The sequence below is a fragment of the Sminthopsis crassicaudata genome, chromosome X, assembly GCF_048593235.1.
Source record: "Sminthopsis crassicaudata isolate SCR6 chromosome X, ASM4859323v1, whole genome shotgun sequence".
Taxonomy (NCBI): Eukaryota; Metazoa; Chordata; class Mammalia; order Dasyuromorphia; family Dasyuridae; genus Sminthopsis; species Sminthopsis crassicaudata.
In genome coordinates, this window is record NC_133623.1 from 29,939,728 (window position 1) to 29,967,149 (window position 27,422).

Genomic DNA, 27,422 nt, shown 5'->3' on the forward strand with positions numbered 1-27,422 from the left:
TGGCCACCTTGGAAGGAAGTAACTTATTGGAGAGTTCTAAGTATCTGTGCATAGTTCTGCATTTTTAAAGATTTTTATCAGTCACTTGGATAAAGGTATAAGTTGGATGCTTATCCGATTTTCAGGTGACAGAAAGTTGTGAGGGGTAGCTGATATACTGGAAGACTCAAGCATGTCTAAGAGCACTGGGGGTGAATTTAGCAGGATGAAATTCAATAGGGTTAAATGTAAACTCTGGTTCAAAAAATCAACAGCACAAATTCAAGATAGGAAAGGAATAAGTAGACAGAAGTTCATGTGAAAAAAAAAATGGGGCTTTTGTTGCATTGTAGGCTAAGTATGAATCAGCATCACATGTAAGCCATAGAGTTGGTCTGAAAGAAGATAGTCATATTGTCTAGGGTAAAGGAAGAAACATTGCTTCCATTCATTATCTATCCCTGTCAGACCACATCTACAAGGTACCATATTCAGTTCTAAGTGCTACATTTTAGAAAGGACCTGGGTAATTTGGAGGGAGGTCAGAAGAGGCTGGCCAGGATGGTGGAAGGTCTGGAGATCACAGTTTGAGGAAAACTATTAATGGAAATGGGGATGTTTAGCCATGCTTTGGACAAGGGAAGACTCAGGGAGGACATGATAAGTATCTTCGAGGATTTGAAGGGCTTTCCTGGGAAAGAAGAATTCTGCTCGTCGGGTCCAGCTCGGAGGGGAGAACCAGCAGCAAATGGATGGAAATCACAGAGGCAAAATTAAGCTGGATGTAAAGGAAAACTTCCTAAAAAGCAGTTATTCTTGAGGGCAATGAGTTGTCTTGGTAGGTGGTAGCTTCCCATTCACTAGAGATCATCAAGGGGACACCAGATGACTATTAGTCAGGGGTGTTATTTAAGTATAACTTGGGCTAGGTGGTCCTTAAAGTCCCTTCCAGCTCTGACATCTCTGAGATTCTTTGAGCAAGCCCCCTGGAGGACTGCCACCAAGCACTGTTACCACTAAGGTCTGTTCTAGACCCACTCGTGTGAGTAGCTCACATAGCCTGGAATGTGTAGACCATATGGAAAGAAATTCCCTGGCTGGGAAACGGGGATCACTCCCTTGCCCTCCTTAGCAATCACTGCCACATTCTCTCCTTGAGATGTGTGGCAGGGGCTTTGGAACAGAGGAACAAACCTGCAGCGATCACTTAGGGATGCTGACCAGTAAATCTGAAAGCTGGGATTTTCTGGAATCAGAAAGGAGTCCATACTTCTTTCCTCTGTCAACCAAGAAAAGCAAAAGCTTAAACATCTGGTAGCTGGTCAGATGTGAACAATGATAGTTTGAGACTGAAGAAAGTCCAGAACCACCTTGGGTAGGAGAGATTAAATAGTGTTTAGGCGTCAGCCTCCTATCTCTTGTAATTAAAGCATGACCTTATTGCTTTCCCTGAGCTGTTCCATCTTTTCCTTCTTTCCCAGATGCCTACACAAAGGCTGAAGTGATCTATTCTTGGACTCTTGGAAAAAACAAGTCTGTGGAAGTGGCCCAGGATGGCTCTCGCCTGAACCAGTATGACTTGTTGGGGCATGTCGTCGGAACCGAGATCATCAGATCTAGTACAGGTACCAAGATGTGGTGGTTCCAGCCAGATGCCCAGGTGGCAACAAAGATTTAAATGCTCTGGGGTGGGAGGAAAGAAACTAGGTGGGGCTTTGAAGGGACTAGTTGCTATTTGCTTCACTTTGCCAAGTCCAAGGATGATGAGCTATAGGTTCTAGCATACTGTGCCAAAACACTTGAGAAGAAGGCCTGACTGGGATATTCCACCCGATTGGCTTGCTCTGGTGTTCCATCAGTCACTTAAATGCATTATTAGCCACTTTACCCACTGTGCCCGTTCAGCAATGCTCTTTCGCTCTGGCTAATGTGGCTGAAGTGCGTTCACTCTTTGGTCGAAATGTTAAAAAAAAAATTTAATTAAAATTAAAAAAAAAATTTTGACTTTTCAAAATGGCACCATTCTAACAATCATTGCAGTAGGGAACTATGGTGAGTTTCAGACCCTCTTATGTTCTTACCCAAAGAGGGCATGAGGGCCCACGTTGCTTTACCATAGCAACTGAAGAATAGGTAGCCCATTCATTAGCCTCCATTCTTTTTGGGATGAATGTACCATTTCCTGAAGCCTTTCTCCATCCATGTGTTCCCACAGCAGCAGATGTCATCCTGACCTTAGGACACCAAGAGGTTCAAGGATTTGCTTGCCTGAAGTCATTGCTAGGATTCTTGTGGAATCTAATTCAGCTAATTATGCTGGTTACCAAAAACAGGTCTCCAGCTAATATTTTTGGATTTAATGAATATTGATTATTTTTTCTCCATCTGCAGTGCTTCATTTTTCCTAATTGCCTATGTTATAGGGAGCTCCGAGGGTCCTTTGTACTTCTACCCCTCCTCCCTTTCTCCACAGCTCTTCTCTATTCATTCCTCTTCCTTTCCCTCTTTCTCATCACATTTCACAAATATCTTAGCCCTGGACAGACACCACAGGGATCTCTCCCCTCACTGTGGAAGTTTTCCCTTCAGTGTGCTTGATGTTAATAGACCCTGCCTTTAAAAACCTGTATCTTCTCCTTAAGCGGCCCCCCCGAGGACACATGGGGGAGTCCAAGAATTCAACTTTAGAACATCTGATCAAGGTCCGTTTCTCCAGAGAAGAACAAACAAGCAAGCCAGAACAAACGTTTATCATATGCATGAGTGCCATGGGAGTGAAGAAAATTCAATTCTAGAAGCATTTGTTAAGCCTGTCCTATGTGCCGTGAGAGTGACATGCAGTGGGGATACAAAGATAATAATTTCAAGTCTCTGCCCCTAGGAAACTTGCATGCTCCCCCTGTGTGTATGTCTGTCTTCCTTTCTATAGAGATGGGCAATATGTACACATATAAGTAAATCAAGTAATTGCACATCAAGTCATTTCACGAGGGAGAAGACATTAATAATTGGGGTGAGGATGGAAATCAAAAAAGCCCTCATGGATGGATGGATGGATGGATATCTGCAAATCACAGAGAGGATGGGATATCTAAATAAATTCTTTGAAGGAAGCTAGGGATTCAAAGAGACTGAGGTGAGGAGGGAGGGGATTCTAGACATGGAATCCTGTGCAAAAACATGAAGGTAAGAGATGGAACATCATATATGGGGAACAGTTAGCAGAGCAGGTTGAGTGGAACCGAGAATCTGAGGGGAACATGACAAGTCTAGAAAGGTAGATAGAAAGTAGATTTAATGCCAGGTTGAGGAATCTGGATTTCACCCTGAGCCAATAGAGAGCCACTGCAGATTTCTGGGGGAGGAGTAACAAGATCAGCACTTTAGGGAGATTATCTTTGCAGCTCAGTGTGGATTGGAGGGGATGGGAGGAGAAGAGAGAGAGCCTAAGAGCATGGAGACTAATGTCCAGATCGAGGGTAATAGCTGTAAAAGTGGAGAGAAGGAGATAGGTGCTGGAGATCTTGGGAAGGTTAGATGTTTTGACAACTGATTCAGTTGAGGGAGGAGAAGCAAAAGGAAGAACTAAGGATGATTCTGATGTTGCAAACTTGAATGATTGAAAGGATAATCATGTCCTCGACAGTAATGGGGAAATTTAGAAGAAAGGGATAGGGAGGGAAATAAGATGACTTCTGTTTGGACATGTTTATGTAACCAAATGAATAGCTCTATCCTTGCAACAATGACCCATGGCAGAAACTGATCACTTTTCTACATCATTTGTTACAGGGTATAAATATGTGAGGCTCATGGACATGAAAGCCAAGTATTCATTGGGTCACCCTGTCTTGGTACTCGGTGATTTAATCATTGTCTCCTTTCCTTTCCCCGTATTTTTACAGAGTTAATTTTATTTGGCAGAGAATTTCTACTTTAGTTACTTCATTTCTTTCTCACAATGCCAAGTCAAAGTGGTTAAGGTGGGTATAATTATATATTCATTTTACAGATTAGGAAACGAGAGGTAGAGTGACTTGTTCCAAGTCAGTTAAAAATAGACACCGGGTATCTTGACACCTTCCATCATTCTACTGCCTCCCAGATCCATCCCTTTTTCAAACTTCTCCATTTCTGTCAACACCATTTTCATTCCGACGAGTCTGGTACACAACCTCAGGACTTTGCCCTTTCTCTCTTCTCTTTTCTTATCCGTTGCCAAGTGTCATATTCTTTCCTAAATATGATCCTTCAACGTCTCAACCCCATACCCCAGGAATCCTATAGCCCCTTCCAACAGTTCAAATGACTACTTGGCAAATGGTTTGCTGAGCCAAAAGAAATCTGGTGATGGTTAATAATGTGTATGTGTGTGTGTGACGGACAGTTTTGGTGATGAGGCCTGGAGTGCTCAGTTAGCTGAGCTGGCTAGGTCTGGCCCCCCCATGGTGATGCCAACAGTGTTGCCATTTTCTGCCCTAATCTGTTATCTCCAGGAGAATATGTCGTCATGACGACCTACTTCCACCTTAAACGCAAGATTGGTTACTTTGTGATACAGACCTACCTACCCTGCATCATGACTGTCATCCTGTCCCAGGTTTCTTTCTGGCTTAACCGGGAGTCTGTCCCTGCCCGTACAGTCTTTGGTGAGTGTTGAACAAGAGTGGAGGTATTTGGCACTGTGCTCCTAGGCATAAACTCTAGGCAAAGCAAGCATAGTAAAAGGTAGAACTCAGGCACTGGCGGGGGGGGGTGTTGGGGGAGTCACCTCAGCTCTGAACGCTTTGTCTACATTCAGCCTCAGGTTCCCTGGGCATTTTGTTGGGGTCCATTCGAGATTCCATTCCTTTCAATCTTGTCCGATGACCCATCTCAGAGACAGGACATTTTGGTTACTAGAAAGGAGGTGCCCCTTACAAGAAGGGTCACTGGGCACCCTCGCCAAAAGATTCTAGGGACAGAGATTTTAGACGTGGGAGGAATCTAATTCTAATTGTCTAATTCAGCTGCCTCTTTTTACAGATGTGGGAACTAAGGACCAAAGGGGAAAAAAAAAAGGGCAACTTGCTCTAGGTCACATACCTAATTGATGGGAGAGCTAAAGCTTGAACAGAGGCCTCCTGATTCCTAATTCAATTCTTACATTTGTCTGACTTCCATTTGCTACCAAGGGATCAATCACTCAATCCTGTTGCCAATCAAGAAGTGTTTGTTGGGTCAATCCAAGTAAACAAGCATTTATTAAGCTCCCACTGTGTGTCAGGCACTGTGATAAGCACTGGGAGTCAGAGAAAGGCAAAATACAATCTCTGCTACAGAGAAAGCCATGACTAATGGAGGAGAGGACACAAGAGGCAAACAACTATATACAAAGAAGATATGGCAGAATATATTGGAGATATTCTTGGAAGGAAGGTACTAGCATTAAGGGGGAACTGGTATAGGCTTCTTGGAGAATAAAAAACCCTAGCTGGAACCTGAAAGAAATCGGGGAAGCCAGAAGACAAGAGTTGAGGAGAGACAGAGACACACACACTTTCAGGCATGGGTGCAGTCAGCCAAAATGCATAGGGTCAGGAGATGCTGGAGTATTGTGCATGAAGGGACAGCAAGGAGGCCAGTATCAATGGATTGCAGGTTATAGGGAAGGCGAAAAAGACTGGAAAGATAGAAGGGCTTTAAAAATGAAAAGAATTTCTATTTGAACTTGGACATCATATGCAGTCACTAAAGATTATCAATCAAATGGAGGTATGTGACATGGTTAAATCTGCACTTTAAGAAGCTAAATTTGACAGCTTAGTGGAGAACAGACTTGTGGGGAGAGAAAGAACGGGAATGAGAAAGGTACCAATCTGCCAGTGAAGAAGGAATAGAGTGGGATTACTTACATATAGAGAAATTTGCCTCGCTTAGGGGTGAAAGAGGAGAGCGTAGGGGGAGACATCTAAGTGATGGGAAAAGTGATGGGAGCTCTTGGTAAATGGTATCCAGTTTGTACGGAGTCCTCTGCCAGGGAAACAAAGCAGCAGCGTCCTTGGACCATCAATAAGCCTTATCTCAAATCAGGGTGAGCAGACATATAAAACCTGACTCAGGCTTGGCAAAGGGAAGCAAAATGATAGAAAACACCCCAGATTCAGCATCAGCAGGCCAAGCTTGAAGTTCTGACTCTCCCATTAATGCTTCCTGTTGACTTTGGCAATATTTCTCTCTTGGTAACCTTGGTTTCCCCATCTGTAAAATGAGGGATAGGACCAGGCAATCTTGACAGTCTTGTGGCTAAGTTGTTCTCTATTGAAGACCCCACTCATATCTTGTTGAAGACTGAATAACTGTCTCTAGAGGCTAGGAGCTCTGGGGTTCCAATGTCATCTCTTGGCTTAAGGGGAAGAAGACCACCTCTTCTGGTGGGGTTGTATCCTAGGTCCTTTCCTGCCCCTTGCCCTAGTGCTTTTTTTCCAAGTGACTGCCAACCAGGAGGGCTTCCTCAAGTCGTGGCTCTCCAGAAACCCCACCCCCCTGCCCCCCAGCAGAGAAGGTTACTCAGGACATTTCCCTAACAGGTCCAGAAAATCCGTACCCTCCCAAATAGAACATTGGGCCTGTCCATGGTGGGCAGAGGGTTGATGAACAATTGGGCCCATTATTTTAGCTCACCAAGCTATAAATTCCGTTAGGGTGTTAATTAGTTGCTAGCAATATTATTAATTTATCGGGCTGATTCCTGTCATGGCTCAAAATTTGTCTCTGCTAATCAGCTCCCTTGATGACATCCTGCTCAATTTGGAGCTGCACATAGGCAATGTGTGGATTGTTAACCCTCAGTGGAAATAGAAGAGCCTTTTCTATGCAATCACACCGCCCCCAGCTCTGACCGATATTTCACTGCCCCCAACAAAAACCACCTGGCTGAGGAGGTTGCCATAGGAGAGATTCTAGTTCTTTCCTCCTTTCCTCTATCCCTCCATCTCTAAAACTTTGCCCTGCCTTACAATTTTCAGCAGTATCCTATTTACTGAACTCTTGGACCCTCCTAGCTCCCAATTCGCATTTCCCTAAGCGGAGACGGATCCTCCCTTCCCCAAGGAAAGTGGGAGCAGTTTCCAAAACAGCTTCTTCTTTCTTTTACCGAATTCTGATTACTGTTTTGGAATTCATACCCCATTTTAACAGAGGAGCAAACAAAGGCTAATAGAGGCCTGAGAAAGAATACCAGATTGGAGGTCAGGAGACCTTTTCTAATAAATGACAGTCAAGATTTGAACACACTTCTCCCAATTCCTTCACCAGTGTTCTTTCCACTGTGCCACAGTTGCCAGCGAGATCTACAGATGCACAGGCACATTGATATTTATTTCTATATAACCAGAATCTTGGTATCGGATGGGATTTTGTCTAGCCCAAACTGGATGTGAATAGAAGTCACCCTGATAAGGGGCCATTCAGACTCTGCTTGAAAACTTCCCTTGGTGGAAAACTCCTTCCACTTTTGGCTAGTCCTAACTCTTACAATTTGTCCATATATTGTTGACAGATCTGTCTTCATGTTATGATCACAGGTATAGAACCAGAAGGGTTCTCTAGGCCAACCTTATTTACAGCTAAGGTGACTGGGGCCTAGAAAGACAAAGTGACTTGTCCAAGGTCAGCCATCATTCCTGGATCTGTCCTCTGGGTCTAAGTGAAATAAATCTAATTTTTCATCCATATGGAAAACATCTGAAGATGGCTATCATATCCCTCCTGAGTCTTTCCTTCTGCAGAGTAAAGCTCCCTGGTTCCTTCAACTGCTCCTTGGATGACACCATCTCTGGTCCCAAGACTAGCCTTTTTTCTCCTTTCTGGCTGCTCTCTGGCTTATCAAGGACTTTCCTGAACCATGACACCAAGAGCTGAACCCAGCGCTCCAGAGATGGGGCTGCTGAGAGGAGAGGACGGCAGAGACCAATTCCTCCCTTGGTCCTGGCTTCATGCCTTCGCTAGCAGTTTCACTGCCTGCCGTGTCATACTGTTGACTCGTATGGAACTTGCCAACTACCAGAGACCCAAACCGAGAACATTCTGGGCTCAAACCAACAAGATTAAACTTAATGGGGCTAAAAGTAACCTCATCTACTTGGGTTTTTAATAAAATCATCTGTATAGGTACAGGAGTGGGGGGGGGGGAGATACATTATACGATAGCAATTCACATGAAAAAGCTGCAAGGTCAACACGAGCCAACAGTGTTGTGTGGCTGCCAACCACGATACTATGGGCCTGGGCTATAGGAAGCTAGAAGGAACATCCAGCATGAGTGAGGCGACAGCCCCTTGACCTTCTGCTTCAGTCGTACTCGTGTACAACAGGATGGTGAGTTCTGGAAGGCTAATGACAAGCTGACATATGTCCAGGGGAGGGGAAACAGGACACTCTATCATATGAGGAGCAATTCAAAGAACTGGGGATGCTGAGCCCTCTTAGAAAAGAGAAGATTTGGCATGGGGGGGGAAACAAATATGATGTCACCCATCCCAGGGAGCAGAATGTAAATGTGTGCTAATGGAAAAGGCATCAGGCTGGGATTTGAGAGAAATGGATGCTAGTCCTGATCTGGGAACTATAAATCCGTGACCTACTACAAATCATAGCCCACCCCTACTATTGCCCTCCATTTCCTTCACATATTGAATGACTTAGCTTACACCTCTAAGATTCCCCATGGCTCAGAATTTCTTACCCTCTACCTTTCCTCTGGGGACTCAGGGAAAACAAACTGTGACCAAAAGATAGAAAGAGCAGGAGAGAAGACCTGCTCCATGAAAGAAGGACCTTTCTAACAATGCAAACTGCCCTAAGTCTAAGCTCTCTCATGACAAAGAGAATTTCCTGGCACTAGCAATGTTGGACAGCCATTTGTTTGGAGAGGGCATCTTGGCCTGGTAAAAGAGTAGATGGTATGGCTTTTGAGATCTCTTCAAGCTTGGTGGTCTAGATGACTTCCTTTGAAATAGTCCTTCTTTCCCCAGGTAAAACGGGTGAGCTCATCTCTGGGATTTAGCACCCTCTGATGGTAGTGGATTCTTCTCCCTTCTCTCTCCCCAGGGGTCACCACTGTCCTCACCATGACCACCCTGAGCATCAGCGCCAGAAACTCTTTACCTAAGGTGGCGTACGCGACGGCCATGGACTGGTTCATAGCCGTCTGTTATGCCTTTGTGTTTTCTGCGCTGATTGAATTTGCCACTGTCAACTACTTCACTAAACGAAGCTGGGCTTGGGATGGCAAGAAGGTGATAGAATCTCAGGAGCAAAAGGTGAGTGGTTGTAGGAAGAGGGTAGAGGGAGGGGCTAAGAAGCAACCCATGAGTGAGCTGCATTGGGACCAGGAGTGGGCAGCATGCAGCCTGCTGGCACTGGATGAGGCTGTGTTCTATTCACTGGGGTCATCAATCCAGGTCTTGACTGGTGTGCTTCTTGGCAGCTAGGAGGGAGGGAGGGAGGGATAGGGGAAAAAGCTGGAGCAAGGTTGGAGAAAGCAACCGGTGGGCAGCAGTATGAATCCCCAGCACATGCCAGTCGTGTTGGGGGAAACATACGAAGGACGAACGGGTGACAGAAAGGAGATGAAATGGCTCAGCTCTGATTTCGCTTCCATTTTCCCTGTCTGACAAAATGATTTTCAGTTCAAAAGGGGCAGAATAGATTTGGTTGAGTGGAGATTGAATTCCAAGACAGGCAAAGAGATTGTAGGAAAGCAGCTGGTCACTGAGTTCTAGCCCAGATAAATTACATCTCAGGGAACTCAAGCAATTTGCAGGTCTCATCACCTCATGACCAGGGTCAATCATCTTTGAGAAATCATGGAGAATGGTTCAGAGGTCAGAAGATTGAAAACAAATCAATTTCCCAGGGTTCAAAAAAGAGAAAATCACAAATTCACTCAACTAAACCTCGACACCAGTCCCTGACAAATCTTAATTATGGATTATTCATCAATAGGTTTGTGGGCCTTTAGGAAAGAAAGCAAAAATGCTAGGGACCAATATAGGTTCACTAAGACAAAGTCATAACCAAATTTCCTTTACTGAACAGAATTACTAGACCAGTAAATTGACAGCAATGCTAGAGACATGGTGTAGCTTGCTTTCCATCAGGCATTTGACAGAATCTATCCTATCCCTGTGAACAGATAGAGAAATGAGTGCTAGATGATTATACAATTAGGTGGATTCAAAGCTAGCTGAGTAACAACTGTGAGCAGTGATTAATGGATCACTATCACCATAGAAGGTGTCTCTAATGGTGCACTATATGGCTCTGTCCTTGGTCCTATGTGGTTCAACGGCTTTATTAATGGCCAAAACACAGAGGGCATCACATCAAGTTCGGAGGGATAATGATCAAGATCCCAATATTTACCAGCAGACTGAAATGATAGGCTGAATTTTTTTAAAAATTACTTTAATGAAGATGATGCCTTACATGTGTGTCCAAAAATATGTTGCACAAATATAGGATGGAGGAGATGTGGCTTAACCATAGTTTGCTTGAAAAAGAAAAAGAAACGTGGGGCGGACCCCAAGCTCAATGTGAATGAACAGTGTGATGTGGCAGCCCCGAAAACTAACGCAATCTCAGGCTGTATTGACAGAAACACGGTGTCCAGAACAAGGAAGGTAATATCCCTCCACTACTCGGCACTTGTCAAATATTATCTGAAGTATCGTGCTCACTTCTGGGTACCGCCTGCTAAGAGAGGCATTAATAAGCATGTTCAGGGCTGGATTGCCAGGAAGGTGAATGGTCTGGAAACCACACCATAGAAGAACTGCTGAAGAAACTAAGGAAGGTCAGCCTGAAGAAGATAAGACTTGGAGGATGGGGGAGGGGGGGAAACATTATAGCCATTTTCAAATAGCTAAAGATCCATCACGTGAAAAAGGAAAACTGAGTTGAGTATAACTTTAGAGGCCAGAACTAGGACCAAATGGGAGGCAGATTTCAGTTTGATAGAAAGAATTTAACAGGTGGCTCAGTTCAAAACTGGATTGGGCTCCCTTGTGAGGTAATGAGCTCAACATCACTGGAGACGTTTAAGTAGAGGTTAAATCTCTTACCTCAAAGGGACATTGTCATGGGCACTCTTGAATTAGGGTGGGAGGAGGAGGCTAGACCCTATACCCTCCCAAATCCCTTCAAACTCAACTACTCACCACTAAATTCATCCACCTAACTTATTAGGTCCTCCTCTTTTCCCACACCCTTTCTACCCTCTCCCGACTCCTGTACCCTCCCCTACCCCACTCCATTGGTTCTGACTCCTTACAGGGAGTGAAGAGAGGAACCAAAGTAGTTTCGCGCCCTCCCACTATACTTGCCTGTGAACAATATATGTTGGATGCTAAGGAGGGGAAGGGAAAGCTGCCTTGGTATTCCTTAGTCCTTCCTCTTGTAAGCCAACAAATGGAGAAATGAAAGGCTCTTAAAGCCTTGAGTTCTGCCTCCAGACAGGACTATGTCCAAAGTGGCTGAAATGACAACTTGTCTACCTTTAAAGGTCTCCCAGACTGCAGGTTTTACAAGATCAAGAGATCGTTTGTTTCAACATTTAACGCCCCTTCATTTTGAGATTCTGGTGTCTACCCTGTTATCTCTCTTGTTTCCACTTGGTCTTAAGATCATAGTTTTAAAGCAGGAAAAACCTTACAAATCAAATCCAAGCCTCCCATTTTTGACAAATGAAGCAACTGAGGCTCGGAGAGGGAACATGATTTGCTTAAGGTCTCACAGGTAAGAAGTGCCCAGGAAGAGGTATTAAAAACCAGGTCCATTGACTATAAATCCAGTCCTCTTTCCATGACTTCTCCTACTCATCTGGAGAGATCGACAAGTCTCTGGGAAATTTTGTATCTGTTTGAAACTCTGAAGGGGGATCTTTGTATACTCTTCAGAGGCTGGATAGGTGGCCTTGCTGAAAATATGGCTTGGTTCCCTATGCTGCAATTGCTCATTAGAATCTACCCCTTTCTTTAGGCTCCAAGGACAAGTTATTGAACAGGGAACTAGGACGAGCTTGGGGGAAAGTTTGTTGCCCTCCTCTCCGGGCATTGGCTTTCCCCATGGTTACTCTCTTAATTTCTGGGCAAATAACTGCCAGACAGCTACTCCATCACCCCGCCCCTCAGCCAATCTCTATTCCAACCCCGTCCGCTTACAGAAAGTGCTTACTCTAGCACGACCAGTCCCGTCTTTTTATTAGTGAATCAATTCTGAAATCAAGCTTTGTCCTTGACATTCATTCTAGAGGCTGGGCTTGGGGGATGGTGGTGGGGGTAGGAAGGGAAGAAACTCATCAGAATGTGCTTTGTGGGTCAGATGGGAAAAGAAAAAGGGGGAGGAAGAGTGAGATTCTTGTCAAAGCAAGGTGCTCTCTGTTGATATTGACTCCAGCAAGTGCCAAGAGGTGAGCCCGTTGAAGCAAAAGCCCTAGTTCAGTAGCTTGAATGTTAGAGCCAACCATCATCTTAGAAGTATTTTAGTCCAACCTCTGCTCCTAGCACCTGGTAGGACCCCACTACTTATTCATTGAACCGAACAAGGACACTGGTGCTGAGATTGTGAAATTTGCCCAAGGTCATCCAATTACTGACAAGTCAGTGGATTGAAAATAAATCCCAGAGAGGACAAGAGGCAAGACTTCGGAATCAGAGCTGCATTTTCTCTATATTTCTATAGGATATGTAGGGGGCCTTTTTCTGACACATGCCACTGTGTCACAGGGGGAAAATAATCAATCTCAAACCACATAAATAAAAAGCAGTTTTTAGGAAACCTACAAAGCATCATCCCAACCACTTTTTAAATTAAGAAAAGGAAGCATAAAATACTATCCCATAAATAGAACAACACCTAATAACATATATTTTGGTTCTACATCATGGCCAGTTAACTGGAGAGAGAAGGAAGCAAAAGAGACCAGGATAAAGGGAGAGAGGCAGATTCCTTGTTTGTCAAAGACTTTTTCCGACTTTTTTTTTCTTTGCAATGGGAAAAAATCCTATTCTAAGCTCCTTCTTTTGAAATTGAGGGATAGTCACATCCCATTTGAGAGAGGATATGTTTTCATAGAATAATATCCCCGTCTCCTGGCCACAATCAGTCAGTCAACAAGCTTTCACTACGTATTTTCTCTGTGCCAAGCACTGTGCCAAATGTGACTAGATGAAATTAAAGACAAGGATGACTTTCCCCCGTGGGCTGGCGTTTCAGAACCCCTGCTCTGTAGCAAATGTCAGTAGAAGGCACCTTGCTTTGACAAGAATCTCCAAGAGATTTGAAAAGGGCCAGGAAAGATGTGGCTTGCTTAGCCAATCACAGAGGTTCCTGCCACCTTCAGCCTCTAAGTTTAGAATAGAATGACTGTCTTGCTTGTCTCTAGGAGAGTAGGGTTTCTTAATGAGCTTGTGTCATATTAGGAACAAGTTTCAGGCCATGCTGACCACATCTATCATTCTATCTTTCAAGGAGATATGAGGCATCCAGGGCCCCCGGGGCTGGTTGGTTTAAGTGGAGGTGGTTAGGTTCACTGGACTCTTGGCTATGATCCCACCCGGTTTAAATAGTTTGACTTTTGTTATGCTCTCCATGCTTTCCCCCCAACACTTCCCATTCTGTCCCCAAAATGGATCAGTGATCCCTCCTGGGGAAGAAGCATCCTGCAAGTTTTGAGTGTTAACTGAGGACCAGCATCAGCTTTTGTTTGCAAGTCCCAGATTTTCTCAGGAGGTTGGTTTACCATAACCAAAATTTCTTTCAGGGGCCTAACACAATATGTCCTTCCTTCCCAACTGTAGGACTCCATTTCTTGAGCCCAGTCTAGAAGTTGCTGGGAATGTCTCCTCCCAGAAGCTTCTTGGCTTTCTGAGTCCCTGGCTCCTCTAGAAGAGCTGTATAGATTTAGGGACTTGGGACTGGGACTCTCTCCCATGTTTGCTTGGCATTTTGAGTCATAGGCCATGTTGTTTTGGTGCTGTCTAGAATGAAAGTTCATTACTAACTCTGTCTCAATCTTTTAATTAGCTCTACTCAAAACAACTGTCACAAGAAAAGCTGAGGAATAGATTGTCAATGGACAGGGAAATAGCTCTGGATTGTATTTTCAAAACACTCTTCTTAGTGGTAAAAAAATAAAAAAATAAAAAAATGAATGTATCCACACCCCACCCAAAACCAGCCTCCCTGCGGCAAGGATCAGATTCCTTGGGGGATTAGAAAGGTCTTGTTTGGCATGAGTATCAGAGCAGGATAATAACTATAGCTAGCATTTATAGAGCAACTTAAGGTTTTCAAAGCATTTGATCTCATTGGGCCCTCGTGACAACCCTGTAAGGTAGCTTCTTGGCCAGTCTTTCAGCTGAATCTGCCACTTTGTGATCCTGTGGGCCACGACACAGCAAGCCCTTCTCCCCAAGGGGCTCGTCTGAGGTCATCTCTCTTAGCATTTGAAGACTTGGGACTTCTTGGTAAAGATACTAGAGTGGTTGGCTACTTCTCCTGAGGATCACCTTTTGTCAAAACTCTACAATGACTTGTCCACTTTGGGTAACCCTGCCCTGCAAAGCTCATAGCTTCACTGAATTATGTAAGCTCCTCTGTCACAAGGCAGAGACCCAGGAGGAAAGGCTACAGATCCCCATTTTATGGATGAAAAAAACAGGCAGGCGGGAAGTTCAGTAGGTTGCTCAGAGTCACACAGCCAATGATTTGAACTCAAGTCCTCCTGACTCCAGGTCTGTTGCTCTATGCACTGAGTTACCAAGCTGCTTTACTGAATCCCCATTTCAGTCTTTAGTAAGCCATAGCTCATGAGGGGCCTGGACCAGTGGAAACTTTCTTTACACAGCACTGTGTATCAAGTAATGTCCCCTACCGACATAATCCTAGAATACAGGAGGTATTCAAAGAAGATTTATTGAATCAGATCAAGATTAAGGCTATATGGGAAACTAGCATCAAGAACACTGGAGTGGGAAGCAGGAGACTTGGATTCTATAGCCCACCCTGCCACCTAATTTCCTACTACCCTTTCTGGCCCTCAGTTTCCCCATATTTAAAATGAGGACAATTGCCTTAGGTGATTTCTTAGGTCTCTCCAAGCTCTAGTGCTCACAGACTCTCTGGTTTGTTGCTTATAATGGATGTTGGGGGCCCAGATAAGGTAAGGTAGAGTAGTTGGCACCAAAAACATCCTTGGCTTTCCCTGATTTCCTGAAATGTGTCATAGAATCAAGGAGCAATGCTTCAGTTTCTACACTCTGCTCGCTGCTGGTTCTGTGGGGCTCACTTCTCAGGGAACCTCAATGCCTCAATGGTAGGGCTTGATTTTTTCTCCCTAGAGTTCCTCCCTTGGGCCTGAGAATGGTTCGCAGGGTGCAGGAGGGGCCTGGCCAGGCTGTGCTCAACTAAGTTTGCTATTGCCCAGGGCTGCTGGACAGCTCCTTGGGTTTGAAGCATCCAATACTTGTGATCATAGTTCTTCCAAACATAATTGTAGTTTCCTCTGCCACTGACTGAAAAATCAATCTCCTGGGCACCTTTCTGTCTTGGGAGATAGCCTCGACATCTTTAGTTGATGGTGTCGGTCTCTGTGCCATACAAAGTGGCTTAACCACTTTGCCTATCCACTATAAGTTTATATTATGAACCGAAAAGCATCAAGCAGCAGGGGGAAAACTGTAATACTGATTCTAGAAAAGCAGTAGGGGTAGCAGGCAGAGCCTCAAAGCAAATCTCTTCCATGATATTTACTAACTAGGAGATCCTGGGCAAGTCATTGTCCCATTCAGTCTCATTTTCCACATCCTTAAAATGGAGAAAATAATAGCTGCATTCCCTAGCTTGTCATGAAGGTCAAATGATCTAACCCATGGCTTTCCATGCAAACTTCAAAGGCTGTAGAAATGTTAGAAATTATTAGCCTAGGCCCTTCCCAGAGACTTCCATGCCTTAGTTACTGCTTTATAAACCATTGAGCCAATACCTCTCTGCAAAAAGAGTGAGGTCCCGAGAGTGAGAATTATCTGGACAGCATAAACCATATTTCTAGGAACCAGCAAACTATATTGTGGCATAGATTTGAGAGACGGACCCAGCAGCAAAGGTGCTGGGTACGGATCCTCCCTTGGCCACTTCTGATCTGTGCAATCATCTACCAACCGCTTCATCTCCCTGGGACACACTTTCTTCATCTAGAAAACAAGGGGATGGAAGCCCAGGACTTCCACACAATAAGAGCTAGCCAAAGTGGGCGTGGGCTGCCTGGGGGGGGGAGGGAGTGAGGAGCTTAAAGACTGGAAGTCTCCAAGCAGAGACCAAATGACCACTTGTTGGATGGCACAGAGAAGATTCTTGGCTAGGTGTAGGCTGTGCTCAGTGATTGCCTATCTCCCAACTTTGAGATTTAGAGGGTCAGAGTGAGTCCTCCACCAGGGTGGAAGATGTGAGTTCTGGCAGTGTCCTCCCAGAGGGCCCTTGCAGGAGGACAGGCTAACTCGTCCCACAAGGGTTCCAGTGTGTGTATGTGGAGGTTCTACTATTTGGATGCTCTCATGACACGTTACTCTACCTCCCTGCACTCCTGCTGGTCTCTTAAAGAGTTCATGCAGCCGCTTGGTTCTTTTCTTCTTAGGAAAGGTACAGCCCATGCACTGGCATTTGTAAAGCCTTTGGTGACTATCCCCTCAAAGCTCAGTGCTGCTTATTTGTAAGGCTCACAATTCATTTTCTGCTGGGCTTTCAAAGTTCAAAACGTCCCAAGTAATGTCATTTACACTTTTGGAAACCAAATTCCCACAGGGAAGGAAAAATAATTTTTTTTTTTGGTTTGGCATTAGTTTTGCTGTCGTTTCCTTCCACCTCCTTCTTTCTCTGTCACTCATGGCACAGTGAGGCTAGGATACTAGCAACAAATTTGTCCCTGGTCATCCCTACCAACCCTCGTCACCCTTCTCCCTCCACAGCTGCCTTCTCCAAGGGTCTTAAAGATCAGTAAATCACATTCCCGAGGGCTTGAAGCCCTGGGCGACGGGTGAGGAGAGGAGACGGAAACATCAGCTGAGAGTGAGAGTGAGGTACACACTGGGCCTGGGTCTGTCCCGTGATCATAGCAATTGTCTTTTCTAATCAAACCTGATCACTATGAACTTGGAAATGTGCCATCACTGGAATTTATGGTCATTCCAACAGAATCATAAGGCATTAGAGTGGGAAGGAATCTTAGAGATCATCTAGCTAACCTCACTCCCATTTGACACATGGGGAAATAAAGGCTTTAGAGCTGAGTGAGACTTCCCTAACTTCCAGTACAGTCATCTTTACACCATAACATTCAAGAAGTCGCCTATCTAGGGGGAAGATAGAATTACTAAGCTTAGGAATGATTTCACTTTTCTCTACAGAGCCACGGTTTTGCCCAAAGCCCACCAACTTCACTTTGGTATATAACCATTCTGCCTCACTGTGCACAAGGGACTAGAACCTGTTTGCATGATTTTGAAATCATTGAAATGTTTGACCCTACATCCTCCAAATGACAAGGGGATCCCGGGCCACACTTCCCAATAGCCTTAGCTTATGGGCAGTGCCCAAGAAAGCAGGAATCTGACCTGACTTAGTTGGTGAGAAAACTAATTGCTGTACTCCCTTAGCTTCCTCAAAGGCTCAACAGGCATCATGAATTAATGACAATGAGTTTCAGAGACCAGGGAGCCCGAAATGGTGGAGAAATAGTTTCAGAAGCTGTTCTAAGGGTCCTCTGAGGAAGCTAGGTGTAGAAGTGTAGAATGTATATCTGTGACCCCAGTACCCGGAGCCAAGGATGGGGGCCTAGGAAAACCAAGCTATTGGACAGTGTGATTCCACACTTGATGAAACAGTCCATGTTTTCTCTGGGTCATACAAAACCACCAACAGGAACAAAAGCTATAGACAGTGAATGACGGTAATAATAATGGCTGGCAGGTAATCCTTTGAGGCTTTTGAGGGGGGTTACCTGCATTATCTCATTTTATCTTCAAAACAATCCTACAAGGTAGCTACTACAGGTATCACCCCGCCCAGTTTACACCAGTTCAGAGAGTCCTGTACTGGATGAGGAGTGTCAGAGGTGAGATTTGAATCTAAGTTCTTTGTTCTTTCAGATAGTACAGGCTACTTCTCAGAGAAAGCTAAAGAGGAACCGAGAGAAACTAAAAACTTCAGTATGAATGTGTAAAACTATAGGCTGAATTATAGTCATTGCAGTCTGGCTCCCTTGGCATATGATATCATCAGGCATAGCATTAAATGTTTAGTCTGGAAAAGAAAGACTTGGCAGAGCAGGAGGAGAATGGGGGCAATGACAGCTGTATTTGAGGATTTGGTGGATTCTAGCAAGTAGAATGGGAATAGAGCCATTTTGCTTAGCCCCAGAGGGTCCCTGGGTGTCACACAGCAGGCAGAACATTCAGAGAGGCAGACTGTAGCTTGACATCAAGAAAAGCTTCCTAAGAATTGGTACTGTCCCAAAGTAGAACCGGGTGCCTCTGGAGGTAGGGGGCTACCCCTTACCAGAGCTTCTTTAAACAACTGTTGGATGGCCACTTGCCATGGCTGATAAGAGATTGGTTTCAAGTATGGGTTAGACTAGATGGCCTTTAGGGGCCCTTCTGCCTCTGTGATGCTGTAAGCTGTATCTGATTATAGTCCCAAACTCAGCACATAATGCCATCTTCATTGTAGTTGTCTGCTCAGAACTTACGGAAAAAACCCAACTCTGTTTTACTCTCTCACACACGAAATCTTACTGAATTGGGACATTAGCGCTTGTCAACTGAAATGCAAAATCTGCCACAGAAAACATCCTCACCATTTGCCACCTCTCAACTCACCTTTGAAAAAAATAACTTGCACCTGAATCATTCGTTCATGCAGCCAACATCTACCAAGCACCAACTGATGTATAACCATCAGCATGTGGCTTGTGAACTTCTTGGAGAATCTCCAAGTCTGTTTCTCCCTGGCACCTGGTCCTTTGACCACTGTGGGTCTCGTTAGTTCCCGGAAGAGCATAGAGCAAAAGGGGAACTTTGACCGGACTTCCTTTAGCCCGATTAGCTGTGCACCCTCCTTTCCCCCCAAGTGCAGTCATCAGGATCTGGTGCCATGTGAGAAATGTGTGTGGCCTTCTGCCTTTTGACTTTGCCCTCATCATTAGGGAACCTGAGGCCTGTTCCCCAAGCCTTTTGCTGTTTGTGTAGAAACGTGAATCTGGTTAAATGTCATGCGAGTCAACTTTTGTGATACCTGAAGCGCCAAACCTGTGAATGATGCGTCTGTGAATTCTGGGCTACTAGAGATAACTTGGACTTCTTTTCCCAATTGTTGTGACGTTGCAACTCTCTTTTTCCATGAGGGCTCAGTCTCAGAGTAATTCACAAGAAGCATCAGTGGTAGTTTTTGAGAAGTAACCATCTAAGACATCTGTGCTCTCTCCTGGGCTGAAGGCCTGGGGAAAGGTAGGTCGTTCTTGGGTCAGACCAAGCCATTTGTACTCTGGCTGACAGTCAATCATCTAGAAAGGTCACCCCATGTGTGTCTGTGTGCTGCTTTACAGCATGATCTCATCCTCTCTATTTTCCAGGACTGTCATCCCGGACAGCTCCGTGGCATGGAAAACAATGAATCCATGGACCCAGTAGCTTCCTCCTCACTTAGCTGCTGCCCTTCCCTTCCTGTCCCTGCTCTTGAGCTGAGAGCCAGTGTCTGGGTCTTCCTCCCAGATAATCCTGAGCCTTCATCCTATTCTTTATCCTTTTTCTGCTACTCCCAAGTGCCACTCCGTCTTCCCGTTACAAATCATGGCAACAATGCTTTGTTGCCCAAGAGAGCCAGGGTTCTCCTTTCACCTGACCTGTAGTACTCCTTCATCTGAGCCTGTGGGTAACGCAGACATACAATGGAAGACTGGGAAATGTGTGTTAAATATGTAGTCCAGTCCAAGTAGCACCAACCTCATTTTAGAACTGAAGAAACAGAGACCCTAGAGAGAATAACTTGCTCATTGTCACAGAACTTGCAAATGGCCAAGTGAGAAACTGAATCCAAGTCCTTCTGCCTCCTAGTCCGGTGCTTTTTTTTTTTAGCACTGTCACATCTATTAGACCATAAACAGAGAAACCTGGAAAAAACACCAGATTTGGAAACCCGAATCTGGAAGAACTTGGTTCAAATACTGACTCTGCTACTTGCTATCTGTGAGACTTTGGGCACATTCCTCCCATCTGGGCTTCACTTTCTTCCTCCTTAAAGAGAAGTCTGACCCTCTGTCTATAGTAGATAGCTTTTTGCCCCTCTACTAAAGTTTGTCCTCATTTCTGTAATCCCAGACTGTTGTGCATTTTAAAAGGCCCTGACTACTGGATGACTTTGCATTTGGTACCAGTACAAGATTCCCCATTGTGAGTCAAATTCCCTAAACTGTAATCTTGGCCCCTCACTACCATTGGCTTCATGACTCCAGCCTCTTATCACATCCCCTTCTCTCCCCAGCCCTCCATATCAGTTTGTACAATGGAAGTAATCAGTCTTTGTTTTGTTCCTCTGTTTTCCCACCCACCCATCCACTTCCATAGAAAAAAGAGCCTATGACCTTGGCCAAGAAAGCAAACAATACCTACAACATCGTGGGGACCACCTACGCTCTCAATATTGCCAAGGACCCCGGCCTCTCCACCATTTCGAAGAGTGCTGCGGCCAGTGCTGCTGCATCGGGGGCAGCTGTCTCCCCAATCAAGACACCCCATGTGGTTGAGAGTCCCCCTGAAACCAAGAAGACCTACAACAGTGTCAGCAAGGTGGACAAGATCTCCCGCATCATCTTTCCCGTGCTCTTCGCCATCTTTAATCTGGTCTACTGGGCCACATACGTCAACCGGGAGTCTGCCATCAAGGGCATGATCCGGAAACAGTGAAGCCACAGCTCCACACACTTTGTTGCCCAGAAGTATCCCAGAAGACAAAGCCCCCGGGTCTACTCTCATTTTCTTCCCAACATAAAAGCTTTGCTTTAGAATTATCAGCCAAGTTGTGACTCTCTCATTTGGATCCCTTTGGGCTGCCAACTTCAAAAAGTGTCAAAAATGAAATCCGCCTCTAACTTGGGAGTCCATCCTCCATCAGCACCCTTTGCCACTCTCAGTCTTTCGGTTCAGGCCAGTCCTCAGAAGAAAGCTAATGTGTGCACATCCATGATTTCATATGAACAGCCTCCAGCACATGTACCTCCCCACACAATATCTAGTCACTCTCTATTCACCATGGAATACTTTGGCTGCTCTTGGTATTCCCAAGGTGACAAGACAGTGCTTGGTGGCCTAGGCCAGATTCCTCAGCCCCATGGGTGTATTTAACTGAAATTCCATCATGGGGATGAACGGCAGCTGGCTTCCCATTGTTCAATCTTATCCAGCCTCCTCTCATGCCACAAAGAGCATTGTAGGCTACCAGAGCTCCTGAGCCGTAGAAACGGGGACAAGATTGTCTGAAGAATGGGAACACAGACTCCCGGGGCCCCAGCCATGCCCAGTTGTTTTCCCAATAACACCGTGTCAGCCTGGCTGCCCAAAGTGTGGCTTGCATGGAGAGAAGTAACCGGCCCCAGCTGACTGTCCTCCACCCTTTTGCATGTCCTCAAGAAGAACCCTGGGTACTTCTAAGAAAACTTCTATTTCTGGGAAGACCTGTCCTTCCTCGGTTTGCCTACTACCTGCCCAGAGGCACTAATCAGTCTGGCCTTGTTGGCTCCTGCAAATCTTTTTTCTTCCCTAAATTCTCTTTGGCAAATTCTTCAGAAAGCGAATCAAAAATGTTTTCTCAAAGAAAACAAAACCAGAAAAACCCTTTGAGGAAAAGACGCCCTCCTGAGACGAAATAAATTCACAAAAATTCAGAAAAAAAAAAAAACCAACAAGATGAGACGCCAGAAGCTTGGGGTAGGGTGAGGTGGCAAGCGCATTGACTGGGAGAGCTCTGAAAGGCTCTTCTGTCTCAGGCTGCTAAAGCCTCAAAGCTCTTCTCCAAGATGTCCGTCACCCATCCCTCATGAAAACTCCACAAAAGCAAGACACCAGAAGCCAAGAGGCTTTGTGTAACTTGGAGATCTTTTCTTGTGGAGAGGGTGACCAGCTTGGAGGACAGCGCTCTGCAGAGCCCTGTCTCGGGTCCATGTAGCCTCTGCCTTTTCCAGTCTTTCTAGCCTGCCCCTGCCAAATCCAACTGCTGCCAAGAAGCAGCCAGCAGCTGAGGGGGCAGAGGTCACCTATGGAACGGGTAGCCAGCTTAGATGGGGCAGGACTAGACGAAGCCCCGCTTACTGTCCCAACTTGCCAAAGGCTCCACCTTCTCTCTAGCCAGCAGCACCCACTCAGACTCTCTGTAAAGACAAGAAGCCGGAAGCCAGGGATCTGTTGATATCTGGGGAGAATTCCTGAAGCTATGGATGGGCAGGATGACCCCAAGGAAAGCTGCTGCCTCTGGCCACCCACGCTTCAACCTTTCCCACGGCTCTTCCAGCCCCCATGCTGAGGGTCTCCAGTCCTCTGAATGATGACTGTCTCGATTCAAGCATTGTCCTCAAGGAAGCACTCGAGTGAAGCCGCCTCCCCTCCTCCAGACCCTTCATTTCACTTCATTGCCCTCAAATGGTTAGTCTGCACATTCTTTAGACCGGGATCCCACAATATGGTTTTTGAGTTCTGCCTGTTTTTTTTTTTATTCCTTGCCCTCCCCATCCCTTGCCCCTAAACCCTAGGATCGATCAGATGGAAAACCGATTTTTCCTTTTCCTTAAATCAGGCCATCATGGAGGCCAGAAATCCCAAGAGAATAAAAGACCAGTAGGCACAGAAGGCAACCCTAAAAAACTGGGGTGTTCCGTAGAAGATGTAATGAGCATAAAAACAGTCTGTCTGAAAGCCTTCCTAGACTGTACTCCCTCCCACACTGATTTCAGATTGACCTAAGGCCTCCATTTTAGCCACCCTTCTCTTCTTTGTGACCAAGCTGGGGACAATTTCTTCCTCCTGGAACCCCACTTCTCTCCAGTGAATCTTATCAGCTTAGGGCACCTTCTCTCCATTGCAATCTCAAGGTCTTTCTCCAAATGAGCAGTAACCTGCCCTGCATGACTGGCTTGGATGTGACCTTTTTGTTCCCTCCACATTTATCATAGAGGGTCAGAGCCTCATTTGGTTAAATGCCACTGTCCTGCATCCTGCGCATACTGATGTGTCCGCAGCCTGCAGGAGACGAGATCCACCTGGATTCCAAGCGGAGGACTTGGAGTGGGAAAGCACCAGGGACAGGGGGAGGGAGGAACTTGGGGTAGACAGAAACCTCAGTAAAATGAGGAATGGAGGAAGGTCCTCCCTGGACATTAAAATCTTAAGCAGAGTCATCCCGAGAAGCACATTGCTACCCCTTCCCTCCCTAAGTCCCTTCATTTCTAATTCTATCACTGGCTCCATAGAGCTTTCGGGCTTAGAGAATCAGGAGTAGTTGTCAGTCCACCTTAAGAGGTGCCATTGCTTGTGGCTAAGGAAGACAAGTTGGCTTCAGTAGGAGACTGGATTCAGATGGTAGCCAGGCAATATCAGGAGGAGAGGAAAGAGTGAAAAAGGAAAGGGCAGGCATACCAGTGGAGCTCCACCTAAAGAAACAGTGGATGAGGTTCTCAGCCAACCGACAGCACATTCATAACTTAGAGTTCCTTTAATATGGCTGATTATTTGAACAGATTAATTCAATAAGCATTTATTAAGAAGCTACTCTTTGTCAGGTACCGCACTGGGTACAAAGGATATATAACACAATACAAACACAGGAAGAGGCTCTGTTTGGCCAAGAGCACCGGGGCCATGAAATGCTTTTTACATTTGCCAGCATATTCAATTTTCAAAAAAATTTAAAAAATAAAAGAAAGGAACCAGGCCCAACCAATATATTCTTTGGTATCTGGGAATCTTGAAAATAATGTTAATTCAAGGTTAAGGTCTTACCTAACTTAATCTAACCCCTAATCAAGGCATAGGGTCTTACTTGAATTAATAAATGATTACCCTTCCCAAGAGAATTGTAAACAAAGTTATATTTGTAAAGTCCTATATTTTCTGTCTAATGGTTCTTCCCAGCAGGGAATATCATCCTTAACTGTAACATCCTGTATGCAGCGCGTATGTGAATGTGTGCATGGAGGAAGGGGGTGTTACATGCACACCCTCAGAGGCTCATATTCTCAATGGGGTAGAACCCATATAGTAAAATATCAGAATTTCTTTTGTAATTGATTGTGAAGGATAGCCACTTGGTAGATTAAGGCAGATCCTGATTAATAGGAAATCTCTCCAAGTTCAAAGGGACTGTTATTTACCATAAACATTTTAAGGAAAGAAGTTCAAAGGAACCAATGTTAGAGTTGAGATGAAAAGTCTACACAGAATTTATATGATAAATTGGTTAATTGGCCATCTCTGTTGAAGACAGCCCAAGGCCACCCAAATGTACAGGATTAGCATGGAACTAGTCGTAGACAAAGATGTGTATTTGTACATTTTATTAGCATAGACTCAGACCCCAGCAGCCCACGTGGGTCAGCAAGAAGTTTCAGTCATACAGTCATCTGGCAAGTGAGGCCGGGGAAAGGAGGGAGGGAGAACAAGTGAGCATTATAAAGCAGAGTAGGAAGTTTGCGGGTGTGAATAGGAATTACGCACACATTTTTTGAGTGGGAGTTGTTTGGAACCACTTCAATCAGCTCCTCTGGCATTCCATCTTCACTAGGATTATCGCTATTGCTCTTACGGCCTAATATCTGAGGTCTCTGAGCATCATGTTTCTGAGGAGTTCCAGACAATTACCTATATCTCATCTCCCCTCACCCCCTCAGAGGAAACATTGAAGCAAGGTGTGCAAGAGGGCAAACAGCTTTCTTTCCACTTTTGAGGTAAAGAAACTGAGGTGCCAGGAGGCCAACTGACTTGCTCTAGATAAATTAGCTATTAAAGAATAGCCTTTCACTTCTAAAGATCTTTTCTCTGGGACCAATTTCCCCCTTAGACTTTCTTGGTTTTTTCTTCATGCCTTCCTTCAACTTCTTTCAGGTCTGAGGCTTCCCCCTGCTCAGTCTAGGCACTTTCCTTCAGATGTTGCTCTTCAGGAAACCTCCTGGTCACTATGGTGTTACATAGAATGAGCACCTCCTCTTTTGCCTCAGAGCTGTTCCATACCTAGTTTGACCTTTCATATCTGGTTAGACTTCTCCCATTTAGGCCTGTGTTTTTTAGAACTCCTAATTGGGGGAAGTCTATTCTGGGATTTCTCAGGACTAGCAAACTAATACCGTTCTCTGTCCCCTTCTAGATAATGTTGTGTGGCTATCTCATTGAGCTCAGGAGCCAATTTCTCCCCTCAGCCATGAAGGCTTTCTAGAGTCAATTACTTGGGGAAACGAAACTATCACTCTTTGCAGATGACATGATGGTGTACTTAAGAGAATCCCAAAGGCTCTGCTAAAAAGCTATTAGAAATAATTCAGAGTTTTAGCAAAGTGGCAGGATACAAAATAAATCCACATAAATCCTCGGCATTTTTATACATTACCAACACAATCCAACAGCAAGAGATACAAAGAGAAATTCCATTCAAAATAACTGTTGAGAGCATAAAATATTTGGGAATCTACCTACCAAAGGAGAGTCAGGAATTATATGGGCAAAATTACAAAACACTTGCCACAAAATAAAGTCAGATTTAAATAATTGGAAAGACATTCAGTGCTCTTGGATAGGCCGAGCGAATATAATTAAGATGACAATACTCCCCAAACTACTCTATTTATTTAGTGCTATACCAATCAGACTCCCAAGAAACTATTTTAATGACCTAGAAAAAATAACAAAATTCATATGGAAGAACAAAAAAGGTCAAGAATTGCAAGTGAATTAATGAAAAAAAAAATCAGATGAAGGTGGCCTAGCTGTACCAGATCTAAAACTATATTATAAAACAGCGGTCCCCAAAACCATCTGGTATTGGGGAGAGTCAATTACTTTTGGGAGCCATGTCTCCCCTTTCCCCCATGCCTTCTGCATGGGCAAACTCTGGTGTGTCCGGGCCTAACCTAGGGCATTCTGCTTCTTTTTGTGTGCTCAGCTCCCCAGATTGTACATACGATTTCTTTTGTAGACAGTTCTGCTGTGAGAAGCATGCTTTGGAAACAACCATTTCCAGAGTCTTCTGGGGGTAGCTTTGGGGGCAAAGCCGAGAGTAGTAGCCACGCTGAGGCCTGTTGTCAATCCAAGACCCAATTCTTCTCAGGGATGTGTGGTGACCTAGTGCTCTGAGTGACCACCAGCGTTCAGATCTAGGAATTATTCTCAGAGCAATTTTGTCTAATAGGGCAAGGCTCATGAAACCCGAACATTGAATATAATACTTGCTCTGATGACTTAACAGCCATTGGATAGCATACCTAGCACCTGCCTGGCTGAGAAAATGGTCTGCACGGGACCTTCAAACAGCTCTTCGTGTGCCAAGGTCCTGCCCTCATTCCTAAAGCCAATATTTCCTGCCCTTTGTGAGGACTCCCCCCTCCCAGGCTAGGGTTTGGGTTCCAAACCGTGAGAGCCACTGTGAGGCAACATTCTCCCTTGAAGCGGAGAAGGTAACTCAAGAGAAACGATGGCAAACTCCAACTGAAGCTAGAGAGCTGCTCCTCTGCCTAGCCAGCCAAGTTCCTAGAGTCATCTCTGTCCCCTAGCCTAGCCATAGGTAATAGGACCATCCATTGCTTTAGTAGTCACCCTTCCACTTTCTTTTCATATTCAACACCCTGCAAGGTTGGGTCTATAGCCTTAGGAGCCCTTAAGTATTCAGATCCTGCTGCCCTCTCCCTGCAATCAAAGTCTGAGCTGATCTGATTTGTCTATAATTTAGAAATTAATCTTGTTCCCCAGCAGCAGCAGCATGAAAAGAGTTAGGAGGGTTCTCTACTTGGAAAGGAACAGGCAGAAAGTAGTCAGCAGCATTCTCGAAGGACTAACTCCTGGTTAGTTGTCATTAGCACAGCAGCTATTTGGGGCACACCAAACTTGTCAATGTAACTTAACCCCAAATTAAAAACACGCTAGGTTCCTTTGCCTCCTTATGATAAAAGATAGGGAGCAAGGCTAGTTACCCATAAGATAGTGCTCTTGCCCAGTCAAAGCACTGAACCAGTGACAGTATGAAAAAACCCAGCTTTTCTTTTACCAATCCACCCAATGGCTTTGGGTCATCAACTGTGGATGGATCTCCCATAAGCACTGACCAAACGGACTGATGAACTGAGCACAGAGCCAAGGCAAAATGGGAATGGGCCTAAC

The 27,422-nt window shown here is 45.0% G+C and overlaps 1 protein-coding gene across 3 annotated transcripts in view; it reads left to right on the top strand.

Moving 5' to 3' along the window:
• Positions 1–27,422, top strand: part of GABRA3 (gamma-aminobutyric acid type A receptor subunit alpha3) — a 166,863-nt gene that overhangs the window by 133,400 nt on the left and 6,041 nt on the right. For 2 of the 3 annotated variants that reach the window (XM_074278420.1, XM_074278421.1), the window contains exons 7-10: positions 1,461–1,604; positions 4,476–4,628; positions 9,070–9,281; positions 20,637–21,973. In XM_074278420.1, coding sequence (XP_074134521.1) covers positions 1,461–1,604; positions 4,476–4,628; positions 9,070–9,281; positions 20,637–20,975 — 848 coding nt within the window. In that variant the 3' untranslated portion in view covers positions 20,976–21,973. Of the gene's footprint in view, positions 1–1,460; positions 1,605–4,475; positions 4,629–9,069; positions 9,282–20,636; positions 21,974–27,422 lie in introns of those variants that run through there. The other variant, XM_074278422.1, reaches the window with a different exon arrangement.